The sequence below is a fragment of the Girardinichthys multiradiatus genome, chromosome 17 (genome assembly GCF_021462225.1).
Source record: "Girardinichthys multiradiatus isolate DD_20200921_A chromosome 17, DD_fGirMul_XY1, whole genome shotgun sequence".
NCBI classification, from domain to species: domain Eukaryota; kingdom Metazoa; phylum Chordata; class Actinopteri; order Cyprinodontiformes; family Goodeidae; genus Girardinichthys; species Girardinichthys multiradiatus.
In genome coordinates, this window is record NC_061809.1 from 22,244,266 (window position 1) to 22,271,464 (window position 27,199).

The window sequence follows — 27,199 nt, forward strand, 5'->3', positions numbered from 1 at the left end:
GGGGTCAGCCATTCAAAGCTGCTGTTGGTTCACAAAAGAGGTGAAGAAGAAGAAAGTGAGCCGTGTGGAGTGGATAGACAAGACTGTCAGGTGATTTGTGACAGAGACACAAAGCTGCAAGAGTGAAAAGGAAGATTTACAAGATGGCAGTTAGATCTGTTCTCTATAATTTCGAGATGGTGTCACTCACAAAAAGATCAGAGGCGGTGCAGAAGATGTTAGGATTTTTATAGGGAGTGAGCAAATTTAACGGGAATATAAATGATTGCATCAGACATTCAAAGGCTAAATAAGATGTTCCTGGATGCAATATGTTGAATTTCTGTGCAGCTGTGAATGAACAAACAACAAACCGAACAACTTAAATAACTTCCTTGGTGAAAGATACTGAAAATCTCTGCAGCTGTCCTGGTTTTGCATGGGCAAGCTCCTGAGCCTACAGTTTACAGGTAATGTATAATTACAGAGGTAGAGAAAATGTGGACATCTGATCAGCAGGAAAAAAAAACAGCTGGTCTGTCAGAGTGCTGCTTAACCTCTTTTTAGATATGGGTCATCAGCTGAGGTATCAGAGGTCAAAGGTCAGGCTCCCTGCACAACTGGCTCACGCTAACACATGAAATCCAAGAAGCAAAGAAGGAATACAAAACAGAGCCCCAACAGCTGCCACAAATACTTTGTAGTAATTTTAAACACAATTATGAAATCACCGCAAGGTTGCCAGAAAAGCAACATGCCTAGCATGATCCTTCGCACATCTGCAAAGCAGCTCCTGACACACACTGCTCCAATTAAACATCAATGGATATCAGGAAGCTCTCCAGTGCTATAGTCAATGTGCGCGTATTAAACACTCTATCATGCACCCAGCAGAGCCTTAGACCCACCTGGCTTTGTTCTCACTCTGCTTCCTACACAGTTCGTTTGTTGCGTGATTTGTTCCAGAAGCGGCCGACTCTTCCGGTGACTGATCCAACACGGGGAAAAAAAACCACACTGGATTACCGTCCACACGCGACAGGTAAATTATCTCATCAGTCATCAGTAGAGCTTTTTTTCCCAAAATGCTGTCACACCTCCAACATTTTCACCACAGGTGTGGATCCGCCCATCGCTCCACCTGCTTCCTGAGTAAGCTAGATGTGTTTGGAGTGGAAGAAAGGTGGGATTTCACTGCCTGATATAAATCTGATCATCCAAATAGCTTTCAAAGAGAAAAGCTGCCTTCAGTCTGTTTCTGCATGAGGCAACTGGTGACAATTTAGTGATTTGGATGTCACCACCACATATACGAATAATGGACTTTGAGACAAAAAAACAATCTAGTTCTGTATGATGACTGAATGAATAATGAGGGGTAAATATACAGGGCCTTGCGAAAGTACTTGGCCCCCTTGAACTGGTCAACCTCTTGCCACATTTCAGGCTTCAAACATAAAGATATAAAATTCTAATTTTTTGTGAAGAATCAACAACAAGTGGGACACAATCGTGAAGTGGAATGAAATTTATTGGATGTGTCAAACATTTTTAACAAATAAAAAACTGAAAAGTGGGGCGTGCAATATTATTTGGCCCCTTTACTTTCAGTGCAGCAAACTCACTCCAGAAGTTCAGTGAGGATCTCTGAATGATCCAATGTTGTCCCAAATGACTGATGATGATAAATAGAATCCACCTGTGTGTAATCAAGTCTCCGTATAAATGCACCTGCTCTGTGATAGTCTCAGGGTTCTCTTCAAAGCGCAGAGAGCATCATGAAGACCAAGGAACACACCAGGCAGGTCCAAGATACTGTTGTGGAGAAGTTTAAAGACGGATTTGGATACAAAAAGATTTCCCAAGCTTTAAACATCCCAAGGAGCACTGTGCAAGCAATCATATTGAAATGGAAGGAGTATCAGACCACTGCAAATCTACCAAGACCCGGCCGTCCCTCTAAACTTTCATCTCGAACAAGGAGAAGACTGATCAGAGATGCAGCCAAGAGGCCCATGATCACTCTGGATGAACTGCAGAGATCTACAGTTGAGGTGGGAGAGTCTGTCCATAGGACAACAATCAGTCATACACTGCACAAATCTGGTCTTATGGAAGAGTGGCAAGAAGAAATCCATATCTCAAAGATATCCATAAAAAGTCTTGTTTAAAGTTTGCCACAAGCCACCTGGGAGACACACCAAACATATGGAAGAAGGTGCTCTGGTCAGATGACACCAAAATCAAACTGTTTGGCCACAATGCAAAACGATATGTTTGGCATAAAAGCAACACAGCTCACCACCCTGAACACACCATCCCCACTGTCAAACATGGTGGTGGCAGCATCATGGTTCGGGCCTGCTTTTCGTCAGCAGGGACAGGGAAGATGGTCAAAATGGATGGGAAGATGGATGGGGCCAAATACAGGACCATTCTGGAAGAAAACCTGTTGGAGTCTGCAAGAGACCTGAGACTGGGATTAAGATTTATCTTCCAACAAGACAATGATCCAAAACATAAACCCAAATCTACAATGTAATGGTTCACAAATAAACGTATCCAGGTGTTGGAATGGCCAAGTCAAAGTCCAGACCTGAATCCAGTCGAGAATCTGTGGAAAGAGCTGAAGACTGCTGTTCATGAACGCTCTCCATCCAACCTCACTGAGCTCCAGCTGTTTTTCAAGGAAGAATGGGCAAGAATTTCAGTCTCTCCATGTGCAAAACTGATAGAGACAAACCCCAAGCAACTTGCAGCTGTAATTGCAGTAAAGGGTGGCGCTACAAAGTATTAACGCAAGGGGGCCAAATAATATTGCACGCCCCACTTTTCAGTTTTTTATTTGTTAAACAAGTTTGACACATCCAATAAATTTCATTCCACTTTACGATTGTGTCCCACTTGTTGTTGATTCTTCACAAAAAATTTGAATTTTATATCTTTATGTTTGAAGCCTGAAATGTGGCAAGAGGTTGAAAAGTTCAAGGGGGCCGAATACTTTCGCAAGGCACTGTATATTTAGCTGACCAGACCAGGTTTCAGGAGACGAGACATGGTTTTAGCTCAATTTGTGGGAAAATGGTGAACCCATCCAATATTGTGTTTTTGGAAACACTGAAAATGTTTTACAAACACAAACTCTCAAATCTACCAGGTCAGCATGAGAGTCTTGTACTATAACCTTGAAACTCCAGTGTGTCATGGTATTGAAAGCAAACGTTTTAAATAAAAAATGTTGTAATTTCTCTATCTTAATTAAAAACAAATTGCTACAAAAATAAAATAGCCTAAACATTGTTTTAGTTACATTATTTTCTATAAACAATTATGTGTTAATTTGATTATAATAGAAAGCTTTAGGCAATTTATAAAATAAACACCAATTAATTTTAGGAGTGTTCAAATGCCTTTAGTATACATTATCCCTCTTTACTTTTTTTGCCTTTATAGAGTGAAACAGGTCAATAATTAGTCTATAGAGGCAATAGTTGGCTGCGTTAAAGTGTTAAAGTCATCTTCCAGCAAACTGACCAGCAGTGCACAGCAATACGTAGGAAAGCAACAGCAGTGCGTTACATCCTGATATACACAGTTGACAAAATCTCCAGTCTCTCTGTCAATTTGGCATTTCCTGAAGAGGATTTTAAACAGTAGCAATGCAGTGATGGGACACTTTTAGAACCTTGGTTTGGCTTGATGCTGGTAACTGGCCTAGATTTTACTAGACCATATTTTGTGGTTTAATCTGAAGATTAAGTCCTTTTTTGAGTTTTCATAAATAAAGCAAGGGTTTTATAAATCTTCACATCTCTTCGGTGTAGGAATCAGGGTTCCTTCACATTTTTCACACTTTTCCAGACTCAAACTTCCAGAGCTCTCTATCCTTACTTCCCATTTTTAAACATTAAATACAAAGTTTACTATAAATATGTGGGACATATTTGTAAAGAGGGAAGGTTTTAAATATGATCCTGCAAATTTAGCAGGAAAGACCTGAGGGAAGGGAGGTAGGACACAAGGAATCATGGAAAAAGAAAAATGAGTAGGAAGAAAAGAGAGAAAGAAGGAAACGACAGAAGGGAGGAATGAAGAAGGATACAAGGAAGGAAGGAAAAAAGAACACGAGGAAGAAAGAAAGGAAGGAAGGGAGGGAGGACTTCATGAGCTAAGGGGATGGGGTAGAAAAAGAAAGAAATACAGAAATAACGGAAAAATAAAAGGAAAGAAAAGAGAGACCTGGAAAAGAAGGACCTAATATTATAAGAGGATAGGGTATAAAGTCAAATGTTTTTCCATGATTATTAGTCCATACATTTCCAGACCTGTAAAATCCTAAAGTCCAAACTTTTCCAGAATAGTTTGGTATTCTGACAATTTTCCAGTTCAGGTTTGCTCAATGGAAGCATTTAAGTGCTTACACCTGGGACTCTTGAAATAAGAGCGTTACGATACAGTGTTGCTAGTTCTATCAGCTCCAGACAATTACAGGTCCTTCTCAAAATATTAGCATATTGTGATAAAGTTCATTATTTTCCATAATGTCATGATGAAAATTTAACATTCATATATTTTAGATTCATTGCACACTAACTGAAATATTTCAGGTCTTTCATTGTCTTAATACGGATGATTTTGGCATACAGCTCATAAAACCCCAAAATTCCTATCTCACAAAATTAGCATATTTCATCTGACCAATAAAAGAAAAGTGTTTTTAATACAAAAAACGTCAACCTTCAAATAATCATGTACAGTTATGCACTCAATACTTGGTCAGGAATCCTTTTGCAGAAATGACTGCTTCAATGCGGCGTGGCATGGAGGCAATCAGCCTGTGGCACTGCTGAGGTCTTATGGAGGCCCAGGATGCTTCGATAGCGGCCTTTAGCTCATCCAGAGTGTTGGGTCTTGAGTCTCTCAACGTTCTCTTCACAATATCCCACAGATTCTTTATGGGGTTCAGGTCAGAAGAGTTGGCAGGCCAATTGAGCACAGTGATACCATGGTCAGTAAACCATTTACCAGTGGTTTTGGCACTGTGAGCAGGTGCCAGGTCGTGCTGAAATATGAAATCTTCATCTCCATAAAGCTTTTCAGCAGATGGAAGCATGAAGTGCTCCAAAATCTCCTGATAGCTAGCTGCATTGACCCTGCCCTTGATAAAACACAGTGGACCAACACCAGCAGCTGACACGGCACCCCAGACCATCACTGACTGTGGGTACTTGACACTGGACTTCTGGCATTTTGGCATTTCCTTCTCCCCAGTCTTCCTCCAGACTCTGGCACCTTGATTTCTGAATGACATGCAGAATTTGCTTTCATTGGAAAAAAGTACTTTGGACCACTGAGCAACAGTCCAATGCTGCTTCTCTGTAGCCCAGGTCAGGCGCTTCTGCCGCTGTTTCTGGTTCAAAAGTGGCTTGACCTGAGGAATGCGGCACCTGTAGCCCATTTCCTGCACACGCCTGTGCACGGTGGCTCTGGATGTTTCTACTCCAGACTCAGTCCACTGCTTCCGCAGGTCCCCCAAGGTCTGGAATCGGCCCTTCTCCACAATCTTCCTCAGGGTCCGGTCACCTCTTCTCGTTGTGCAGCGTTTTCTGCCACACTTTTTCCTTCCCACAGACTTCCCACTGAGGTGCCTTGATACAGCACTCTGGGAACAGCCTATTCGTTCAGAAATTTCTTTCTGTGTCTTACCCTCTTGCTTGAGGGTGTCAATAGTGGCCTTCTGGACAGCAGTCAGGTCGGCAGTCTTACCCATGATTGGGGTTTTGAGTGATGAACCAGGCTGGGAGTTTTAAAGGCCTCAGGAATCTTTTGCAGGTGTTTAGAGTTAACTCGTTGATTCAGATGATTAGGTTCATAGCTCGTTTAGAGACCCTTTTAATAATATGCTAATTTTGTGAGATAGGAATTTTGGGTTTTCATGAGCTGTTTGCCAAAATCATCCGTATTAAGACAATAAAAGACCTGAAATATTTCAGTTAGTGTGCAATGAATCTAAAATATATGAATGTTAAATTTTCATCATGACATTATGGAAAATAATGAACTTTATCACAATATGCTAATATTTTGAGAAGGACCAGTATACTCAGGATGAGGCGACAATTGACCAGTTAATTTTGATCCATACATTTTATTTTTTTTGCTGTGGCCGGTGCCTTTAATTTAGCAACATGGGAATCAGTGCACACTCTTGCACCCCAGAGTGCAGCAACCAATTTTTCTTTGTGTACTTTTGCTGGTGAATAAACAAAGTAAAAACCTGTGACTTTCGTACAATTATTTAACTGCCAAATACATGTTTTACCTTTGCATTTATATGCAAAATTAAAACTAAAAGCACATTTTCCACAGCTATACCTCTCTGCCTACAGAGAGGCACCAAAAAGATTTGGCAAACAAATTTGCACAGTGTCCAGTATGAATCCATTTTAAACGTAGGTCAACTCCAGCAACATCAAAAGCATTTGAAATAAACAAATATAAATGCACAGACAGGCTATTTCTATTCAAGACTATTCAAGCAGAGTTATTAGAAAAGTCAAGACCCAGAGCTTCACCTCACCTCCCCTCGGCTGCAGGGATAAGCTCCAGAGTACTTGGAGGTGCAGCTGGCCCCATCCCGGCCCCCACTTGCTGTTCCCTCCTCCAGTCCGAAGGTGGCGCTGCAGTTACTGGCGTAGTACTGCAACATCTTCCATGTTTGTCCAAAGTCCTGCGAGCGCTCCAGGGTCATGGCAGCAGGCCGTGGTGAGCGAAACACGAGGATGAGATGTGTAAAGTAAAACTCCGTCTCCAGGTCCAGCTGGACCATCTCCGACTCCACACTTTCTGCAGACTGCCACCAAGTGTTAGGGTGGCGGAAAGAGGAGTCGGACATGGCCCCTGCCAGGTGGGACAGTGGGGGTAGGGCGGCGTTGCATTTGGAGCATTTGGGGTCACCACAGGCCAGGTTGCCGTTGGGGTCAGAGTAGGAGCAGTAGAGCTCTGTTCCATTGTTCCCGCAAACGGACTGTGTCAGGACCCGCCGACCCAGGGCGAGGTTTCCCATACGGGGGTTGCAGGCCCTGCTCTCACAGCGGGGGGCCACACCTGCTCGAAACACCTCCACCGAAACACCTGGGTAGAGGAAAAAAGGTTGCTTAGATACAGTATCTTCACATTGTTACAGACAGGATTTTCTACCCCATGCACCTGAACTTAATGGGTAATTTAATACAAAAACTCAATAAGGCCCATTTCTCACAATATTATTTAATAATGGTACAACACCTGATGACATCAGCATGATTTGATAGTGCCTGGGGCTCATTATACTTGTTCATCTCAGACCAATTGGTTTGAAAGTGTTTGTCCACATCAATTTACAAGTCTTGCAACAGATTTTAAATTGGATTTAGGTCTGGACTTTGACCGGGCCATTCCAAAGCCTGAATATGCTTTGAACCAAACTAGTGCATTTAGCTCATTTACAGGCAACGTCTTGTTAAAAGGTGATCCTCCTCCGCCTCCTCCGCTATTTTGAAACCGCCATGTTTCAAAATAGGGATAGTGTGTTCAGGGTGATGCGACAAATACAAAGTTTTCTTCCAGATTTTACAAATTTAACTCCATCCATCTTTTTATCAGCTCTGACCAGCTTCCCTATCCCTGCTGAAGACAACCATCCCCACAGCATAATGCTGTCACCACCACGTTTCTCCATTGGGATTTTTTTTCAATGTGCCACACAGTTTTCTAATGTTGGCCAAAATTACACAAAAAAAGTGGACATGTTAATTACATGACATCTAAAGTCAACTGGTTACACTGGATTTGGTCTAGGTTTACCAGTGTAAAGGGAACTAAATACAAATGCACTGATTTTCATTAGTAAAAAAAATCTGAAACTCCATTTATGTTAGTCAAACAGATAAAATCCCGTTAAAATATCTTGAGTTGTGTGGTATGAATACATTTGCAAGGCACACTAAAAATACAGTCTGGGAGAGAGGGTTTGAGTGACTCACTGTGTCTATGAACACAACTCAAGTGATTTACCTCGATCGGATATGTTATGCAAAAACGGATAATGGAGGCCTTGTGCACCTGCCTGCCATAGACTGCAGCCAGCGTGGTCTCTGACACAGATAAAGTTTTGCAGCTATAGAGAAGGATGAGCAGCATTCAGACGCCTTCCAGACTCCCTCCAGGGACACAGTGTCAGGTTCCACTGTAAATGCATTATCCTGAACCTGCAGTTCTGGCAAGAAAACCTCAAATATTGTCTCAAAATAAGATTACATGGATTACTTTTTGGACTTTTGACTCAGGCAGCTTTTTAGATAATGTGGCTGAATGCTGAGACAGAGAGAAATAATAATTGGACTAACCTGCATCTGACAACACTGCCACACTGATCATAAATAATATCAGCATATCTCCTCGACGCAGCGATAATCCAAAATCTGCGAGGAAGAAAACTGAGCCAGAGGATCTGGTGGAGGTATTCAGACAGAAAAGCATGCGAAGATCTAAGAAGGTTCTTCAGATCCAGTGTGGACTTTCTCTTTCACTCAGCAGCGACCCAATGAGGCGATAATAACGCAGCCCTCTGAGAAAGCAGCATGATCCCGGACGCTGTGTGATGTCCCGCTGAGAGGGTAGAAGACCAGCAGAGGTGCAGGAGGAGGAGGAGGAGGAGGAGGAGGGACAGACGGGTCGGCTCGGCTCTTCTGCAGCTCTGGGACCTGCAGCGTGGTTCATCTCCACGCAGTCTGACTCCGCCGCCCGAACATCTATTTTTATGGAGCGCACAGACGCGGAGGGGTTGTTTAGCGACAGTGAGGCGCTGCAGCTCCGCCTCTCTCTTTGCATTTTTTTTTTTATCGCGCTTAAAGGAACACTCAGATTTACGCTTCAAACCGTTGAACGAGCACTTTCAACAAAAAAGTTTTCACACCCCTGCAATAATCCACAGATCAGGACAAAGAAACTGTGGATAGGACAATTACGGTATTAGTTGTGCCAACCACAAATATAGGTTTTATGGAAGAGTGGCAGAATGAAAGCTTTGAGAAATCCCATTTGCGGTTTTCCACAAGCCATGCCGAGGACACAGTAAACATGTGCAACAAGCTTCTCTGGTCAGATGAGACCTACATTGAAGACTGAAGGTTTTGCCCTGCATGCACTCCCCATTACCCTGAAAACACCATCCTCACCGTGAAACGTGGTAGTGGCAGCATCATGCTGTGGGGATGCCATTTGTTTTTTATAGCAGGAACAGGAAAGCTGGAGAGAGGGATGAAGCTGAATGCTTGGCTATCCTGGGAGAAAACCTGTTGGGGGCTGCCAAAGACCTGAGGCCTGGAGTGGAGGCTCACCTTCCAGGGGGACACAAACTGAAACATACACTCACATTACAGCAAACCTATCATCACAAAGGAAAATGTAGCTCCAGTTTTCTTCTAAGTATTAGCTGAGATGTGTCACAAAAGCATTTTATTTCAACCTTTGCATGCAAATACCATCTGCATCCACAGATGTATATAGCCTGTAAAAGACCAAGAGGCGTTATTTTACCAAAACATCTTGCTGTGTCGCCTACATTATGTGTGGCTGACTACAGACAGGTCTCTCTGTGGCTTAATTTTTCCCAGTTCCCCACACAATTTTTATAAACCTAGAGATGTTTGAACAAGTGAGATGTTAAAAGCTTGGGATATTACTTTACAATCTAATCAACTAAGCAACTTTCTCACTGAGCTGTCTGTTGGATTCTTTGGTCTTCATGACGCTGTTTGTTCATTAAATTCTCTCAAGTATCTCAACAGACCAGCTGGATGAGAGAACATTACACACACGGACATTTTTATTTACAGATATTAGAGTAAATGGGGCAAAATACAAATGTAAGATTTTAATCCATTTCTATTTACGTCACAATTGTGCAATTTTCTGTTTTGGTCTGTCACAAAGAATCTCAATAAAATACACTGAGGTGTGAGGTTGCAATGTGAAAAAAAGGGCTTTGAATACTTTTGCAAGGCAGTGTAGATGGTTTAAAGCCAAAATGAGGACAGGTTATTACATAAAGAGTTGTGTAATTTCCTCAACTGCTCACAGTTTTGGAGCAACACATGGATTCCCAGTCAAAAGCTGATATGTAACCGAACGTCCGTACCCTCATTTCTGAGTAATTGTCTAACAAAGTGATGCTGCATGAGTTGCTGACGCATTTCAAGGTACGCTGATTGATCGCTCTGCTGAGAGCCCCGGCCGCCTCCTTTTGTTGATGACAATGTTGGTGTCTATGCAAAACCAGTGAAACAGGCAGCCCGTTTGCAATGTGGAAACTCTCCCAGTCCAGTTCTGTTTTCAACACAAGCCTCTGCTCTCAATAATAGTTGCTATATAAGACCCGAGAAGTGCTTAAGGGCCTTTTCAGGCATTTTAAACCAGATTTACTGGGACCTTCAAGTGTACAGATTCAAATTTTGAGTCAGCAAGTTTTATAGTCAAGTCAAGTTTATTTATATAGCGCTTTTCAGCAACAAGGCACTCAAAGCGCTTTACATGAGGAAAAACATTACATGGATACAGAAAATCAAACACAGAAAAACAAATCAAATGACACTAATAATCCTTGGGAGTTTACTGGTAAGAGCTGGTTCTGATCCAATCTTTCTAATAGAGGTAATCAGCTCATAAAGTCCTCTGTGGTAAGGACTTCATCCGGTGGTGGAAGAAAAATGATACTTTTAATCCTTGAGGTCGCTGGTATGAGCCAGTTGTGGTCCCGTCATTCAAATAAGCTGGGTCACTGGTATAAAATAGTTTTAGTCCAAATTTTTTAATACTAATAACGTTTGGCTGTCACTGGTATGATATAATTGTAATACTTTATAGCGCCCCCATCTGTTCAACAATGGTATCTAAACCTCCACTCCCAAGTGTTTGTCTTCTCTGCCTCCTGAGTAATTGAAACATGACCTGCTTTTTTGTGGATCTGACCCGTGTCCAATAAGCAATGAATTAAACTATCTCACCTGTTCCCTCGGTTCTGTTTGTCTTTGCGTTCAGTCAGGTGGTCCTGCTCCCCCTCAAGGAGACATCTCTGCTCCTCCAAACAATGTTTGCAGCCTCACAGCTAAGCATCCTGGAGGCTTTTACATTGGACAATAAAGTTTATAGTTCCAACAGGGTTCACTGGGCTAAAATGGGCTAACTGACTCTAAATCTAAAATGCATTTAAGCCTCCATGTTGGTCATAAACCAAAGTATGGGATGCATTTACACATGGTTGGCTTTGTCAGCTCCATGCCTCATCCACATCCTTCCTTTTATCTACTCCAAAGGTTCAGCTTTGGTCTCCTCTGCAAGCTTCAAAGGCTCGATCAGTCAGCAGACTGGAAAATTCCCTCTCACTTCCTGAACAAAGTCAGTTCTTTCCAAATGATGACGTCAACAAACGCAAGACTGACAAGCCAAAGGAGTTATGAGAATCAATGCCAAGTAAATGACTTGGAATCCTATCATATTGAGACCATATTGCTGTAAAGAGCTGTGGTTGAAACCCCAAAATAGTTAAACAATAAACCTTTTTTGTTCATTGTTTATGAACCTTTTTACTACCATTGTTCAGCTGCATGGTTCTTTCTTTCTTTCTTATGTATATGCTTTTGTCATTTTAATACCTTGCTTTGTTGATTTGTATTATTATTATTTTTTCATTATAATGGGCTTTTTAAATAACTGTCTATTTGGTAATCGGCAATAAATCTTTTAAAATGATTTTAGACATAATGAGTTCACAGCTCTTTTAGGTAATTTATTTAGGTTTGAAATGTATTGAGATGTTTATGTTGACATGTAGTCCCTATTATTAGCAATTTGTTTTTATTTTTGGTGAAATTACAGAAGTGGTTAAGTAAAGACAGTTGGTACTTTAGACTGACTTGGCATTCCTCCGACCCTTTGAACACATGAACACTGTCTTCTCCCATAGCTGAGACTCTCTGATGGATGGGTTAATTACATGTAGGGGAAGCTTAAGTAAATAAGCTCGGTGATGTGAGGATAGAAATATTTCAAACATGTTAAGAAAATTCTAGACCAATTTCACAGGAATTTCTCTGAAAGAACTCACCTGTTCCTCTGAAATCAGATTTTTCTTTATTTACCTATCAGGTTGGAACTTGTCTGTGTGCGTCATTAATTGATCAACGCTTCATAGCGGGAAAAAAAACAGCATTTACCACATTGTGCTGCATGTGTCTGAAGAAAAAACGTCGCAGAGACAGAACTTGCACGACCCAGATTGGAGATTCATATCAAATCTGTTGGTTGCCTTAGCAGGTCACAGTTTACAATTCATCCAAATCCTGTAACTTTTATGTCAAAGTGAAAGAAACAGAGCAGACGGCATAATCAAGTTCAGATCAATCGAGATGGATTATTCTGTAGAAATAGAATAGAACAGAGTAGAATAGAATACGATAGAGATGGACCAAAATGGGAAAGAACAGAGTACAGCACAACTTAAATTGAGTAGTATAGGTTACTAACCTATTAAATAGAATAGAATAAAACAGAATATTAGTCTTTGAATATCCCATGACATGGTTGCATTGTTGTAGAAGCAAAGTGATTCAACAAACAAAGACTATAAAAGAACAATATCAAAAACAGCTAAACCATGGAACAAAAAGGAAAAATATTTTAAAAAGTGTCCAAACCAAACTTAACATGAACGTAGAAGATACCATTTTATGCCACAAACTGATAAATATAGAGATTTAATATTGGAAGATAAGAAATGCAACAAATGAAATTGCACCGCAAACTGAGATAGTCCCTCAAAAGACAAGTGAAAATCTTGGATTTTTCTTCTCTCTCTTTTAGTTTTACTATAGTTTTTTTATTTTCTTTTATTAAGATTTGTTCCTTAATGGACGCTTTTTTCTTTTTAGGTGTGCTTTTGTCTCTGTTCAGCAGAGTGTATTTACTGTATTATGTAAGCAAAGCAGAGCTTTAAATGAACTCTGTTGCAGTGCACACATCTGCCCGCTATGTGGCGATGCGAAAAAAAAGACGGACTCAAAGTCACCGTCAGAGTGACGTACTTCCTGTCGGCGGTAAAGCGTGCTGTTGGTTGTTTGAACCTTAAACGTTATCGTGACGAAAATACTACAGTTTCTACTTTTGTGCAAAATTAACAATTGAAACGAAATAAGTATGGTGAGTAAATCTTTCGTGGGTTCTTTCAACATCACGGATATTACGTAGGATACTTCTTGTTTGTCTAATTCCTTTTGTGTAGCATTAGCATCGTTAGCGTCCAAACGCTGAAAGCTGCTAGTTCTTCAAACAGTGTTTGAACGGTCGCGTTTGCTGTTTAGTTGTCATTTTAATTTGTATAAAAATGTCTCCAATGGAAAGAAGTAGTTCCTTAATACTGTATTTAAGTTGGAGGAAGTAATGCTTATTTTTTTAAATTTTGGAGCAGAACTGGGATACTACGGTAAGATGGTACACCAACAGGATGTTAAGCCTTTCCTAGTGTGATTTTATATCAGGAAATGTCAAAAACCAATAAAACACGTCCCTTACCCCAAATAGAATAAAAACTTTATAATGTATTTGCCGGGTTTTAACTGTTGGATTTAACTTTTTTTTTTGTCTCCAGGAAAATCGTTCTTTTAAAATTGCAATAGCAATGTTGTGTATTTTTTCCCCCAAAAAAGTTATTCATTATTATTAACTTTAGGCCTTTGCATACATACCTAATAATTATAAATATGTATATTTATATACACTTATATATTTTCAGAGGCTTTGATTCTAATTTTTGCTACGTATTAGCTGTTAAAAAAAGAACTCAAGTTTTCTTATTTTATCCTATACAGGCACATAGGTTTACAGTACAGATGAAACATAAAATTTTCAGTGTCATGTCAATGCAGTTTTAATGGAGACCAGATAACAGAAAAGATCCCAAGGCGTCATGTGTTGCTCTGTTTAGTTTAAAAGGCATATGAAAGACTACAGCAACATGAAATACCTAAAGTACACAACATGCTCCTATTTTATTCCATTTGCATCAACACAGACAAGGCAATGTGAAAATTAAATTAAAAAAAAAATGAACTCGAAATGGTTGAATAATTACGTTTAACCTAGGACAGTTCAGTTGAAATTTAAAAAATGTTTTCCTCTTTTTCTGATTGCATACATTTTTACAAAGGGTTATAGTTATGTGGCAGTAGCTCTCCAAGCAAAATGTTACCAATGTCTTATTTTTGCCTCTGATTTACTTAGTAGTTTGTAATAAACCAGAGTTCTTCATCTCCTCCAGAGTTTACCTCTGAATCCAAAGCCTTTCCTGAATGGCCTGACAGGAAAACCTGTGATGGTAAAGCTGAAGTGGGGGATGGAGTATAAAGGCTACCTGGTGTCTGTGGATGGATACATGAACATGCAGGTGGGAACAATGTTTCATTATTTGTCATGTGTGTAGTCACACTAATGCAACACACAATGAAATAAATCCTGAACTGTTTTCTTATAGGCTGTGCAAAGAATGGGAGTAAATAATACCAAATCAAGATTAAATTCATACGCATTTAAAACAAAGCATTGAAAACTGACACCTGCTCAGATTGTGCAGAAAGCTGCTTTAGACTTATTTTGCTCTAAATTCCAGCAGGGGGCGCTCCAATATCATCTTCATTTTGATCCTCTGACATTTGAGTAATAATCTGAAATCTCTCACAAAATGGTGATTGTTGATGTATTAAGTTTGTCTTGAAAGGACATACATAATACCCAGACCTGTCTGATCAGTTGTTATGAACTAACCTGGTTGTTGTACCAAAGGCGTGCTATCTTTGTTTGTTTTCTTTACTTAAGGAGTTTGGGAAACTACTTTCTTAGGTCTTAACACGTATGGAAAACAAAATAGCTCGGAAAATATTTGTATTGTAAGAATTTATCCCCTATCCCATTGTCTAAAAGTTGTATCCATCTGTCAGTCAAACCTTCCATCAATATATTTGTCTAAGTATTGTATGTCCCTCTGTCTGTTCATTCATTCATCAACCTGTCCAGTAATGCATGTGTACTGTTCTTTAACAATTGGCTAAAAAGGACTGTGAACATTGTAAAGTGTGTTGTAACCATGTTAAGTCATGGAAAAAATGAAACCATTTTACAATAACCCTAAAAAGCAGTTGCATCCAAGTTTCTTAAAAGAAACATGACATGCAAGCGATGCAGGTTAGATATACCTGATAACCCTCCACTGTCTGCATGAGCTCAGCGGAGTGTTTCATATTGGTCTTATCAAGAGTTTTAGAGAAAATATGTTTGTGCTGCTCATAAAGAGCTTTGGTTAATACCTGTCAGTAAAGTACGTCTCTATTTAACACAGATAAATTAACTACAATGATGAAAACCAATAAAAAACATTTTGCTGATATATTTATTTTATAAAAACTAATGAGATAATTATTGGCAAATTTGTTTTGTATTAATATCCAAGTGAACTTTCATTTTCTAACGGCTCCTATTTCTTGGTAAATTTTTTACCAAGAAGGGTGTTTGTTTTTCTCTGTGGTGCCTTTTAAACTGGATGACGTGGGCCAGGAAAGCATGGTGTATACGTTCTCGCAGACATTTACCTTGTTAAAACGAGGGAGAAAACCGAACACAAACATCCTGTTCCATTAATGGCTTTGTGACCTGTTTATGCATGATTTCCAACAGTTGGCGAACACAGAAGAGTATGTTGATGGAGCGTTGGCAGGGCATCTTGGTGAAGTGCTGATCAGGTATGTAATAAACCCGTTTTTTTCTTACTTATTTACAGCACCCTCCATATTGATTTGATCAGATTAAGGTGTGTAAAAAGGTTAAAAAATACAACATTGTACTGCAGTAGCACAGTCTCACTCACAAATGTAGAAAAAAATCTATTTTTTATAAAATATATGCTACTGAAGCATTTTGTACTTCATGTTTTTGAAAGCTGATCAGTGTTAGGGACTTTTGTGTAATATTCATGACATTTCTGATGTTTAAAAGTGACTCAGAGGCTAATATCTCCTAACCACTCTTCAAAGATTACTGGCGGAGAACCGTAGAAAGGATTAGAGTCTTGGGGTCAAATCGCTACAACTACAAGGGCTGCACAATGTTAGCTTGCAATGTCGATATGAGCATCTGCTGCAGCCAGACTCCACTCAACAGGCTGAAGATCCTATTGACATGCATAATGTAAACTTGTCATCTGGAACATACAGGTCCTTCTCAAAATATTAGCATATTGTGATAAAGTTCATTATTTTCCATAATGTCATGATGAAAATTTAACATTCATATATTTTAGATTCATTGCACACTAACTGAAATATTTCAGGTCTTTTATTGTCTTAATACGGATGATTTTGGCATACAGCTCATGAAAACCCAAAATTCCTATCTCACAAAATTAGCATATTTCATCCGACCAATAAAAGAAAAGTGTTTTTAATACAAAAAACGTCAACCTTCAAATAATCATGTACAGTTATGCACTCAATACTTGGTCGGGAATCCTTTGGCAGAAATGACTGCTTCAATGCGGCGTGGCATGGAGGCAATCAGCCTGTGGCACTGCTGAGGTCTTATGGAGGCCCAGGATGCTTCGATAGCGGCCTTTAGCTCATCCAGAGTGTTGGGTCTTGAGTCTCTCAACGTTCTCATCACAATATCCCACAGATTCTCTATGGGGTTCAGGTCAGGAGAGTTGGCAGGCCAATTGAGCACAGTGATACCATGGTCAGTAAACCATTTACCAGTGGTTTTGGCACTGTGAGCAGGTACCAGGTCGTGCTGAAAAATGAAATCTTCATCTCCATAAAGCTTTTCAGCAGATGGAAGCATGAAGTGCTCCAAAATCTCCTGATAGCTAGCTGCATTGACCCTGCCCTTGATAAAACACAGTGGACCAACACCAGCAGCTGACACGGCACCCCAGACCATCACTGACTGTGGGTACTTGGCACTGGATTTCTGGCATTTCCTTCTCCCCAGTCTTCCTCCAGACTCTGGCACCTTGATTTCCGAATGATATGCAGAATTTGCTTTCATCTGAAAGAAGTACTTTGGACCACTGAGCAACAGTCCAGTGCTGCTTCTCTGTAGCCCGGGTCTGGGGAATGCGGCACCTGAAGCCCATTTCCTGCACACGCCTGTGCACGGTGGCTCTGGATGTTTCTACTCCAGACTCAGTCCACTGCTTCCACAGATCCCCCAAGGTCTGGAATCGGCCCTTCTCCACAATCTTCCTCAGGGTCCGGTCACCTCTTCTCGTTATGCAGCGTTTTCTGCCACACTTTTTCCTTCCCACAGACTTCCCACTGAGGTGCCTTGATACAGCACTCTGGGAACAGCCTATTCATTCAGAAATTTCTTTCTGTGTCTTACCCTCTTGCTTGAGGGTGTCAATAGTGACCTTCTGGACAGCAGTCAGGTCGGCAGTCTTACCCATGATTGGGGTTTTGAGTGATGAACCAGGCTGGGAGTTTTAAAGGCCTCAGGAATCCTTTGCAGGTGTTTAGAGTTAACTCGTTGATTCAGATGATTAGGTTCATAGCTCGTTTAGAGACCCTTTTAATGATATGCTAATTTTGTGAGATAGGAATTTTGGGTTTTCATGAGTTGTATGCCAAAATCATCCGTATTAAGACAATAAAAGACCTGAAATATTTCAGTTAGTGTGCAATGAATCTAAAATATATGAATGTTAAATTTTCATCATGACATTATGGAAAATAATGAACTTTATCACAATATGCTAATATTTTGAGAAGGACCAGTATTAGGAAATAGTTATCGTTCCAATATTAATTATATTGCACATATTGATGTTGCGACAACAGTCTGTTTGCAGTATGTCCACATGATATTTATTTTTTAGGCATGCATGCCAGAAAAAAGTATTTTATCTCCTACCAGGAAAAAAGTTTTGACTGGAAATGTCTGTTCTGGTCAGATGAGACTAAGATTGGGTTTTTCAGCGATAAACTGTCCAGGAGGGGTCTGAAATAAAACAAAGGAGGACTATGCTAAATGCACGGCAGAGGTTTCGTTATGGCATTTGATTCTCTTCCAAATACCCTGGAAACATTGTCTGGATGCAAAACATTATTTTAATTTAAATCTCTGCCCAAAACCTAAAAACCGGTCATCAGTTTGTCCTTTTGTTTGTACAAGATAATGATCTGAAACCAGAACAGTAGAGAAATGGTTACCAAACACAAATAACACAAACTCAGTCTTCTTTCATAGCCATATCAGTCCCCAGACCTAACTTCATCATGAAGACCTGTGGGCCATTCTGGAGATAGGACACAAGAGATGATCCGTTTTTATTTACAGCGGCAGCAGAAAACAGGAGTCCTAACTAACATTTGTTAATGATTAAATGTGGTTTCTGCAGGAAACGGTGTTTGTGAATGACTGTATTTTTCCCACACAGGTGCAACAATGTTTTATACATCCGAGGCGTAGAAGAAGAGGAAGAAGATGGAGAAATGAGAGAGTGATGATGATGATTAAGTTTTTTCCCAGTTGTACCTGGTGGTTGAGTTGATGTGTGTTTGCGTTTTCACCATGTGAAACAAATGTTTTTCTTTTTTACTATGATGCTTGTTTGCATGCTGGATGCAGACACAATAAAATGATTATTGTAACATTTCTTAAAGCGAGTTTGTCCTTCTTTTGTTCCCGTCTGTGAATCTTATTTTATTTGAGCACCGCCCCACTGTGCACTTTGACCTCTGCTCTCTTGGACAAATATTTGCCCTGTTTCCAACCCAAAGTAGTCTGAGCGTTGCTTTCAAAGAGTGAAAATGTCCAGAAATCACAAGTTGCTGGTGAAAAATGCCAAACAGGTGGTTTTAATCTGCAACAACGGGGAGAAGTACCTGACCAAGCATGGGATGACCAACCTGAGTGTGATTGAAAAGGCCAGCGTTGTCATTGGAAGGTGAGATTTCACACAGAAATAATTTTTAATAAAAAAAAAAAAACTTTTCCTGATGAATACAGCCGATTGAACTTGAATGTGACTGATTTGCTCCACCAAGAGATCAGATTTCACTATAATGTTGCTCGTTTAGTTTATCCGTTGGCGCCCTCTGCAGGATGTGGTTGCTAATCACATTTTTTTTAAGTTGGATATTTCCTAATTACAGCTTTTAAGTTTGACTTTCAGTACTGTGCAAAAGTTTTGAACCACACGTAATGCTCTCATGTTCTGCGAAGCAGCTAAACTCGAATAATAGATCTCCAGGCTTCTAAGGGACTTTTGCTGTATTTGCTCTTGTTTTCAGTCAAATTCGTGGATGGCACTTTGTGCAAAGTAACAGGGAAATTACAGGACACTCTGTCCCTTAGGAATAAAAAAAACAAAAAAAAAAAAACAGCAAAGGCTTGACAGAGGACTCAATATTCCTCAGTTGAGCATCTGCTGAATGCCTGGAGAGCTGTTCATGAAGACCATTTATTTTTGGGTAGTGCATGGAAGGACCCCAAACTTTTACACATTTTTCCTTTAGCCTCAGTTGCGGTCTTTCAAAGTTGGTCCTTTCATTAATGTGAGTCCTTTTTCCATGCAGTGATGGTCTGATTAGAGCGGTGGGTCCTGCAGAAACCATCAGAGCTCGGTACTCCGAGTCCTCCTTCGATAATGTGATCGATGCTACAGGGATGTGTGTTCTTCCTGGTGAGTATCAGCTGCAGCTTGTAGCACACCCAGACTGCTCCAGTTTTAAGTGCTTTGTTTGGATTGTCCATCTTTTCAGGGTACATAAAATGCACCTTCTCAAACACCTCTATATCAGTCTCAAACTGTCTACAAGAAGAGTTTTTTTTAGTCCCTAATATTTATGCTTCAAATCTAAACAGAAGCTATAATTTAAGCATGTTTTTAGACAGACTAATGGGGAAAATACCTTCAGTGTAAAAGCTTTATCTGTTTTATTAAAGATCAAAATGTGCTCGTATTTTGTTTTTAAAGATGCAGGAACCTTTAATAACACTGTATGTACATATGAGACTAATACTTAAATATCTAAAAGTAAACATTTAAGTATTTTGAACTTTTTAGTTTAAATTTAATATATTAGCTTTCTGCAAATAGTCTCTTATTTGATGTCATAATTATTGGTGAGTGATTAATGGAGAGGACAATCATTAAAATGGTGTGAATTTTAGGTTCATATGTGAAGGTTTTTTGTTTTTAAAAATGTTCTTTTACTGAATGGTAGATTTTTTTTAATGGCTTCAATTTATCCAAAACTGATTCATTGGGCCCCAGCAGCATAAAAAAGATGAAAAAAGCCGCGTCTTTGTAGTCTTCAAAGTGTGCGTTTCTGTGTGGGTGAGAATATGTGGAAGTTTAAAACTAAAAGCTGCTGCACCATTGCTGTACTCTGAGGAGGCAGGGTGGTTTACTTGTATCATCAATAATTAAATCTTTTGTTGTTTCAGGGCTTGTTGATGCTCACACCCATCCAGTCTGGGCTGGAGACAGAGTTCATGAATTTGCCATGAAGGTACCTCATCATGCCACAGAGCATTTTCATTTCACTTCCAAAGCTTTATCCAGGGCATCTTTGCTATCTTGGAAAGTCAGGAATTCATAGTTTTGATTACTTTAGTCCCTGTTCCACTTTGTAAATGTTGCATCCATTCGTCCATCTATCAGTCCATCCCTCTATCATTCTATTCACCCGTCTTTTTATTTATCCAGCCTACGGTGTTTTTGAATATCTCATGTTTAAAGCCTGACCAGTAGAGAAATATTGGTAGTTGACTAAAAGTGAGCTTTTGTTTCTATCGTAGAGTTAAGATAGATGGAAATTTAAAAGTGGAGCCTGTTAGTTAAAAGTAGTGAACACCTTCCTCCTGCAGCTGGCTGGGGCCACCTACATGGAGGTGCACCGTGTCGGAGGAGGAATCCACTACACGGTGGAGCACACTCAAGCTGCCGCCGCCTCGGACCTCCTGACCTCCCTGAGGAGCAGGCTGCAGCGGATGCAGCGAGCCGGAACCACCCTGGTGGAATGTAAGAGCGGATACGGCCTGGAGCTCCAGACTGAGCTGAAGATGCTGGAGGTGATCGAGGAAGCGAGGAGCTCGCTTCCCATCAACATTTCCTCCACCTACTGTGGAGCCCACGCGGTGCCCAAGTAAGAATCCTCCTCCTCCTCCTTCAGTCTGTACAATTTTGCCCTGTGGTGGCATTGCTTCTCTCGCCATCAGAGGTAAGACGGTTGCAGAAGCCACAGAGGACATCCTGCAGGTTCAGCTGCCTCGGCTGAAGGAGCTGATGTCTGCTGGGAGACTCCAGGTCCACAACATTGACGTGTTCTGCGAGCAGGGTGTGTTTGATCTTGTCTCAACCCGTGCCATCCTGCAGGCCGGGAAGGAAATGGGTCTCAACATCAACTTCCATGGAGACGAGCTGCACCCCATGAACTCTGCAGAGGTATTTCCCATAATTAGAACCAACTGCATGGGTCGAATTTAACACTTGGAAAATATTTTAGTGGCTTTAAGAAACCCCAAATACGATTAAACCAGACAACTGTTCATTTTTTATTACGATTTTAATGAAATCACATGAAAGAAGCTTCTATATCTCAGATGGGAGCAGAGCTTGGAGCCTTGGCCATCAGTCATCTTGAGGAGGTTACAGATGAAGGGATGGTTGCCATGGCGAAAGCAAAAACTGCTGCCGTCCTCCTTCCGACCACAGCTTACATCCTGCGGTACTGAAGCACACTCTGACACACCCTCTCCGTCTCTGTGAACTGTAGTTGAAGGATATTTTTGCACATTTAGTTTGCCTCAGCCTCGAGCCAGAGACATGCTGGACGCTGGAGTAATCGTTGCCCTCGGTAGCGACTTCAACCCAAACGCCTACTGCTGCTCCATGGTGAGAACACCACCAGTGCTGGTTGTTTGCTTCCTCTCCTTTATAACTCTCTCTCCTCATGTTAGGCTTTTATATATATTTATGTTTTATTCCAGCCGGTAGTCATGCATCTAGCCTGCGTCAACATGAGGCTGTCCATGACTGAGGCTTTGGCCGCAGCTACCATCAATGCTGCTTTCGCTCTTGGCCACTCTGACACGCATGGATCCCTGGAGGTGAACAAACACGGAGACCTGCTGATCCTGAACGCAACACGGTAAATGACCCTACACTGATCATTTACCCACAAGAGCTTTACTTCCACTCGATCCATTTTCAACAGAATTCAGTTCAGGTATTTGGGAAGACCATTGTTTATGCCTGCTGAGGATTATCCAGTTGGAACAACCAATTGTGTCCAAGTTTCCCACAGCATGTTCTTGTTGTTGTGGCCTAAACAGCTCCGTCTTTGTCCCGTCTGACCAGAAGGCTGCAGGTTTTTGTTGAGCTCGAAGATGTTAATTGTGGAGCAGTGCTTCTTTCTCTGCCGACTGCCTATCAGTCTGTGGTGATGTAAAACTTCACTGTGTATAGTCACTGGGGTTTGATGGGACTCTAGTTCCAAACATTACTATCAATTACTTTCCGTCTGATGGGTACAGTTTAGTTAAAGCTTGGAAGTAGGTCACTGTGTCAGCATCATACTGTCGAACTGTTCCATTGCACAAAGGGGAAGGTCTACCTTTAGGTTCATCGACAGCTAGATGAACACACAGGAAACCTGGCCATCATTAAACTTGATGTTAACAATGTGGGCTATGTTTAAAAACTAGGTTGATGTAAAGATTCCTACCTAATTTTACATAAAGAGTGGTCAGACCTATGTAGTCCAACACATTTGTATGTTGTTATCTATATATATATTTTTAACAACTCAGGGTGCCGTTTGCAGGTGGGAGCACCTCATTTACCAGCTGGGGGGACATCAGGAGGTCATCCGGTTTGTGGTCATTGGAGGGAACGTCGTGTATGATAATGACAAAACGCTGGACCTCTGACACTGAAGAAACTCCCAGCAGTGTCAGATAAATGGAGGTACGGTCTAAAGAAACAGTTAAAGCTTGCACCCAGCTAGATGTCCTTCCAGTTTTTTCATCAAGTAGTCGAACCAATTTCTTCTCTCTGTACTGGAGGTTAAAACCATCGGTAGTGGCTGGAAAACAAAACTGCACTAAAGAAAGAACCCATTCTGCCAAGAAAGGTCTGCTGTAGCATATGAACGAAAGTCTGTTAAAAGTCAGTTAAAGATCATTTTCTCACCATCGATGAAGTTATCTGTAAAATTGAAGACTGCAGCAAGGACAAACTCCTCTGATTGGTGACAAATATTGGTCTTTATTTAACACGTTAGTTGATAATAGTCATTTACCACAGGCAGGGCTTTAAACCCGCTCTACTGTCAGTCAACGTTTATTAATGAAAAACAAAAGAATAAGAACGATATTCAAAACAATAATGGAGTAGATAAGACAAAAATGGTAACAATGGCACGCATGATAACTGGCTTTTTTCAGTACCCGAGCTGATCTGGAAAGGGTCTAAATCATGTCAAGCTTGGTATTTCTTTCCTGCACGGTGGATCTGTTGGTAAAGCGTCATGGAGAAAGCCATGCCCAGCAGCTGAAAGAAAAGTTTTCCTTTAATTCACTGAACAACACAGATGCAAACAGATGTTTTCTAAATGTCACCAAAATAAGAAAAGTGATATGTTTGGTAAATAGCAGTTTTGACTTAGTCGTAATTACTTTATATACCAATATCAGGAAACAGTTCATTTTCAGTTAAGCAGTGAGTTTAAGGCCCTGTGCATGCTGTAGTATGTAAGCCAGGCCCATTGGTGGCGCTTTGACACTGCCTCTGGGTGGACAAGTCAGAAATCCGAAAAAAAATAACCTTCTCACCTGTATGACCAACACACACATGGCGATAGTTCCCAGCAGGTGTTTGTTCTCATCCACCCACTGCTCCACCTTGTCATAGCAGCCCTGAGCACAGACAGCCTTTGTTAGTCAATCATGTAAACTTTTATGCAATCTGAAATTCTTTGTTCTGTATTTCTTCTAGGTGAATCAGGACTGTTTTGAGATCGGGTCGCCACACCCATCCACGTTTAAAAAGGCGGTTCTGTGCTGAGAAACCAAAGATGCAGCAGGAATTCTTTTGTTTCTGTTCAATGTTGCAACTAATGATTATATAGAAATATTGCTGTTAATCATCACAATCTAAACAGTCACTGCATGAACGCTTCTGGTTGCTTTTCTGTAATTCTATTTCTGGATCCTGCACAATAAGCAGTTATTCCATCAATCCCCCCTGGTTTGGCTGTGGTTAATTAAACATTTACTAATATCTTATGTTTATTAAAATTGTCTTAAGATGACTGTAAATAAAATTGGGTTTCTTCAGTTTTAAACCTGTGTTTGTGGTTCGATGTAAAATTATTGGCTACTTACGTGTGCCCAGAAGGAGTTGGATGCATTGCGTCCACAGTTCAGATAAACCTGCTGGCAGCAGCTGTCTGGTACAACGTTCTCCAGCATGAAGCTGGACCAATCGTCTGGTTTTGTCACACCACAGCACCTCCACTTTGAAAGAGCAAAGAGTTATTAATCAAACCGATGAAATAAAGCCTCAGATATCTGACGTGATCTACCCCTCTTTGTATGGTGTTCCATGCGTCCCTCAGGCCTGCATTGCTTTCTGTGTTGTAGAGCATCAGCCCTTCTTTCAGGTCCTGTCTGGCATTTTCCCTCACCTAGGATTACAGGGGGTGGGGGATGATTATGCATGTGCACACACACAAGAGCACAAATAATAGCTATCAAATTTTACCTCGTCTGTGTACACGAAGAAAAGGATGAGGAGGATCAGCTCAGCCAAAAGGATGATCAACAGAACAATGAAAAACTGTTTGAAGACAGGAACAAAAGTTTCATAAATGCTATAATTCAATGAATGCACGAGAAATCCTGCACGTTTCTCATGTGTCCCTGCTTCAACACAGCAGCTAGGACCTTGTAATCAGCCACTCATATGAGTCAGCTGCTGAGTCAGGGGAGCATCCAACACTTGGCTTCAGCAGCCTGGATCTGTGTGGTAGGTTGGCCCAGAGGTTAAAGACACTGTGCTTTGGATCGGGTGGTTGTGAGATCAAAACAGGGAAGCTACGGCGAGGGGGAGCCAGGACGATGGGGCAGGGGTGGGGATCTATTATTATCCCCACAATCAGAGTAGGTATTTTGACATTTAACAAAGTACATAGCTATGTAAATAGGAAACCCATGCTTAACAAAAATAATGTAGCACAGACTTGACTGATACCTGATGAACATGATTGATTTGTGTACTTGACTACCACTGACTAGACACTTTTAAACTAGGTTTAGAGGTAAAACAAGCATGGGTTTCCAACATATGGTTAGTAGTAAACTTAACATTAATCTATTATGTTCCTTTGATTGGTTCATTCAAATTTTTTTTTTTCTAAGTACTACTTAAGTAGCTGTCAGTGAAGAAGATCTACTCACACTTAGCAGCAGACACTTGTTCTCCTTGATGGCACCCAGACAGCCAAAGAAACCTGTTACCATAACAACAGTGCCCAGTGTGATGACAAGGTTGGCGGCAGAGAGCGAGGGGAACGAGGGAGACAGGGTGGCAAAGCTACCCTGGGAAACAGAAAGCCAAACTCCAACCCCCAACAAACCACAGCCGCCCAGCTGTAACAAAGGCCAGAAACAAGAAAACAAAATATTGTGATTGTTCCCAAAAAAAATCACCAATAATACTAGTAAAAACTTACCCAGAAAAAGAGGTTAAAGAGGAAGAGCATGTACTTAACACAGCAAATGCAACCTCGAGCCATGACTGAATACTAACCAGGATCTAGAAAGAGCACACAAGATTATTTTGCCACGTAATCGAGCCAAAATGCTGCAGATTCCTGCATGACCAGAAACACTTATGCTTCTTTGTTGTTAACGTGGTTTCTAGTGGACCACAAAACATGAACACACTCACCACTTAGAAGAAGACAACTCAGCAGTTCTGAATGTGTTTCTGGGGGGTTGGAAAAAAAAAAACCCACACATATCCATCAAGGATTCAAGTTTGTGGCTCTAATCTCAAACTAACGCATTAATCTGTATTCTTCTCTCAAATTTATTAGTGCGGTAAATAACAATACAAACTAGACCATGTGTTGATTTTACATGCTCATTAGAGACTACTCTCAAGTACTTTCTATAACTAAACGAATGTAACCACTAACTACGTAGAAAAGCAAACCATTTTCAAACACTCAGGCTTTAAAGGAGTCTTTTTAAAGGGTGAATATGCTATTAATTTCAGCAGTGATGTCTAAAAGATTTTCTTTATGCTTCTTCTTCTATTTCTTTAATCATTAAGGCCAAACAAATATTATAGAGAAAAGATAGCAATGATTGGATAATTAGTTCTGAGATTTTTTTTTTTTAAAAGAAACTTGTTTTTTTTTTAAATTACCTACAATTTATCGAGTTATCGTAGACGTGACGTCACCCCGTTGCGCATCAGATTTCTACGTTCATCAAAAGTTTCGGCAAAAAATAAATAAATAAATAAAAATCGCACGAGCACTCACTAAACACCGTTTTAAAACAGCTTGGTTTATTTATCTTCAGACATAGTTAAACGTGATGTTTTCTGATTAAAGCAACCTAACCACGTCGGGCCGTTTGCTTTCATGTCCATGCAGCCCAAAAAAAACGAAAAAAGTGACGAAGAGGGAAAAAAAAATCTCACCGTTGGCTACGAACTGGCGTCCATCTTCCCGCTTAAAGTCCGGCGTATTTTATGGCAGAAACCCTTACATTCTGGTCCCCCGAACACCAGAAGTTGGTTTTAAAATACTAACCCAGTAACGTTAAAATAGAAAGGTAGCTTTCGAGGTTCGTCGGGCGGCTGGAAATGAGTAGACTGTTTCCAGGCGGAGGGCGGAGTCGGACAGGAGGCCTGGCCATTCTGCCCGCCCCGTAACAGGCAGCCGGCGTACAACCCGGGTACAGCGGCGTTTATACCGACGGGAGGCGCCCCCTTCCTAAATCAGGGACAAGTTTTAAATTAACTACATCCCTAACAGCCTATATTATAGGCAAGAGAGAAAGGCAACTACTACAGATCACATTGCTGGCCAATGAGAAGAAAGTCATATCAGGGCCG

General features: G+C 40.7%; 4 protein-coding genes and 1 long non-coding RNA gene across 8 annotated transcripts in view; 3 read left to right on the forward strand and 2 right to left on the reverse strand.

The window, feature by feature from the left end:
- LOC124882896 overlaps nt 1-1,376 on the forward strand; it is a 51,098-nt gene extending 49,722 nt beyond the window's left edge. The window contains exons 3-4 of the long non-coding RNA XR_007042029.1: nt 920-1,021; nt 1,097-1,376. This is a non-coding gene — a long non-coding RNA (uncharacterized LOC124882896). The remainder of the gene's footprint in view (nt 1-919; nt 1,022-1,096) is intronic.
- ntn4 (netrin 4) overlaps nt 1-8,746 on the reverse strand; it is a 40,645-nt gene extending 31,899 nt beyond the window's left edge. Inside the window, exons 1-2 of one of the 2 annotated variants that reach the window (XM_047389525.1) lie at nt 8,367-8,746; nt 6,560-7,113 (exon numbers count right to left, since the gene is read on the reverse strand). In XM_047389525.1, the coding sequence (XP_047245481.1) occupies nt 6,560-7,113; nt 8,367-8,499 (687 nt within the window). In that variant the 5' untranslated portion in view covers nt 8,500-8,746. The remainder of the gene's footprint in view (nt 1-6,559; nt 7,114-8,366) is intronic. The other variant, XM_047389526.1, reaches the window with a different exon arrangement.
- Nucleotides 8,747-13,057: 4,311 nt separating this feature from the next.
- snrpf (small nuclear ribonucleoprotein polypeptide F) lies at nt 13,058-18,715 on the forward strand. The gene is made up of 4 exons (XM_047389532.1): nt 13,058-13,215; nt 14,333-14,458; nt 15,742-15,806; nt 18,497-18,715. The coding sequence occupies exons 1-4, from the start codon at nt 13,213-13,215 to the stop codon at nt 18,561-18,563; spliced, it is 261 nt and encodes an 86-aa protein (XP_047245488.1). The 5' UTR covers nt 13,058-13,212; the 3' UTR covers nt 18,564-18,715.
- Nucleotides 18,716-18,851: 136 nt separating this feature from the next.
- On the forward strand, nt 18,852-24,413 carry amdhd1 (amidohydrolase domain containing 1). Its single transcript, XM_047389533.1, has 10 exons — nt 18,852-19,006; nt 19,638-19,744; nt 20,512-20,576; nt 20,935-21,212; nt 21,286-21,511; nt 21,670-21,794; nt 21,868-21,961; nt 22,057-22,217; nt 22,893-23,035; nt 24,065-24,413. The coding sequence occupies exons 1-9, from the start codon at nt 18,870-18,872 to the stop codon at nt 22,996-22,998; spliced, it is 1,299 nt and encodes a 432-aa protein (XP_047245489.1). The 5' UTR covers nt 18,852-18,869; the 3' UTR covers nt 22,999-23,035; nt 24,065-24,413.
- LOC124882892 (tetraspanin-9-like) lies at nt 23,316-26,995 on the reverse strand. Of its 3 annotated transcripts, none has more exons than XM_047389528.1 (9): nt 26,783-26,994; nt 26,021-26,059; nt 25,803-25,885; nt 25,528-25,719; nt 24,833-24,907; nt 24,654-24,755; nt 24,454-24,585; nt 23,902-23,985; nt 23,316-23,620 (listed from the first exon to the last, which is right to left on the reverse strand). In XM_047389528.1, the coding sequence occupies exons 3-9, from the start codon at nt 25,863-25,865 to the stop codon at nt 23,549-23,551; spliced, it is 720 nt and encodes a 239-aa protein (XP_047245484.1). In that variant the 5' UTR covers nt 25,866-25,885; nt 26,021-26,059; nt 26,783-26,994; the 3' UTR covers nt 23,316-23,548. The 3 variants fall into 3 exon arrangements, with proteins under 3 accessions (XP_047245484.1, XP_047245486.1, XP_047245487.1); XM_047389530.1 differs by lacking the exon at nt 26,783-26,994 and adding an exon at nt 26,508-26,757; XM_047389531.1 differs by lacking the exon at nt 26,021-26,059 and having other exon boundaries at nt 26,783-26,995.
- Nucleotides 26,996-27,199: the final 204 nt, after the last annotated feature.

What these genes read in the sequence shown, in the direction of transcription:
- snrpf (XM_047389532.1), top strand. An exon ending in ATGGATACATGAACATGCAG is followed by an intron (nt 14,459 to 15,741) that starts GTGGGAACAATG and finishes GATTTCCAACAG; the next exon opens with TTGGCGAACACAGAAGAGTA. An exon ending in CTTGGTGAAGTGCTGATCAG is followed by an intron (nt 15,807 to 18,496) that starts GTATGTAATAAA and finishes TTTCCCACACAG; the next exon opens with GTGCAACAATGTTTTATACA.
- amdhd1 (XM_047389533.1), top strand. Translation starts at nt 18,870, where the DNA reads ATGTCCAGAAATCACAAGTTGCTGGTGAAAAATGCCAAACAGGTGGTT. An exon ending in TTCATGAATTTGCCATGAAG is followed by an intron (nt 20,577 to 20,934) that starts GTACCTCATCAT and finishes TTCCTCCTGCAG; the next exon opens with CTGGCTGGGGCCACCTACAT. An exon ending in ACCCCATGAACTCTGCAGAG is followed by an intron (nt 21,512 to 21,669) that starts GTATTTCCCATA and finishes TCTATATCTCAG; the next exon opens with ATGGGAGCAGAGCTTGGAGC.
- LOC124882892 (XM_047389531.1), bottom strand. Translation starts at nt 25,865, where the DNA reads ATGGCTCGAGGTTGCATTTGCTGTGTTAAGTACATGCTCTTCCTCTTT. An exon ending in TCTTCGTGTACACAGACGAG is followed by an intron (nt 24,756 to 24,832) that starts GTAAAATTTGAT and finishes CTGTAATCCTAG; the next exon opens with GTGAGGGAAAATGCCAGACA. An exon ending in GGAACACCATACAAAGAGGG is followed by an intron (nt 24,586 to 24,653) that starts GTAGATCACGTC and finishes GCTCTTTCAAAG; the next exon opens with TGGAGGTGCTGTGGTGTGAC.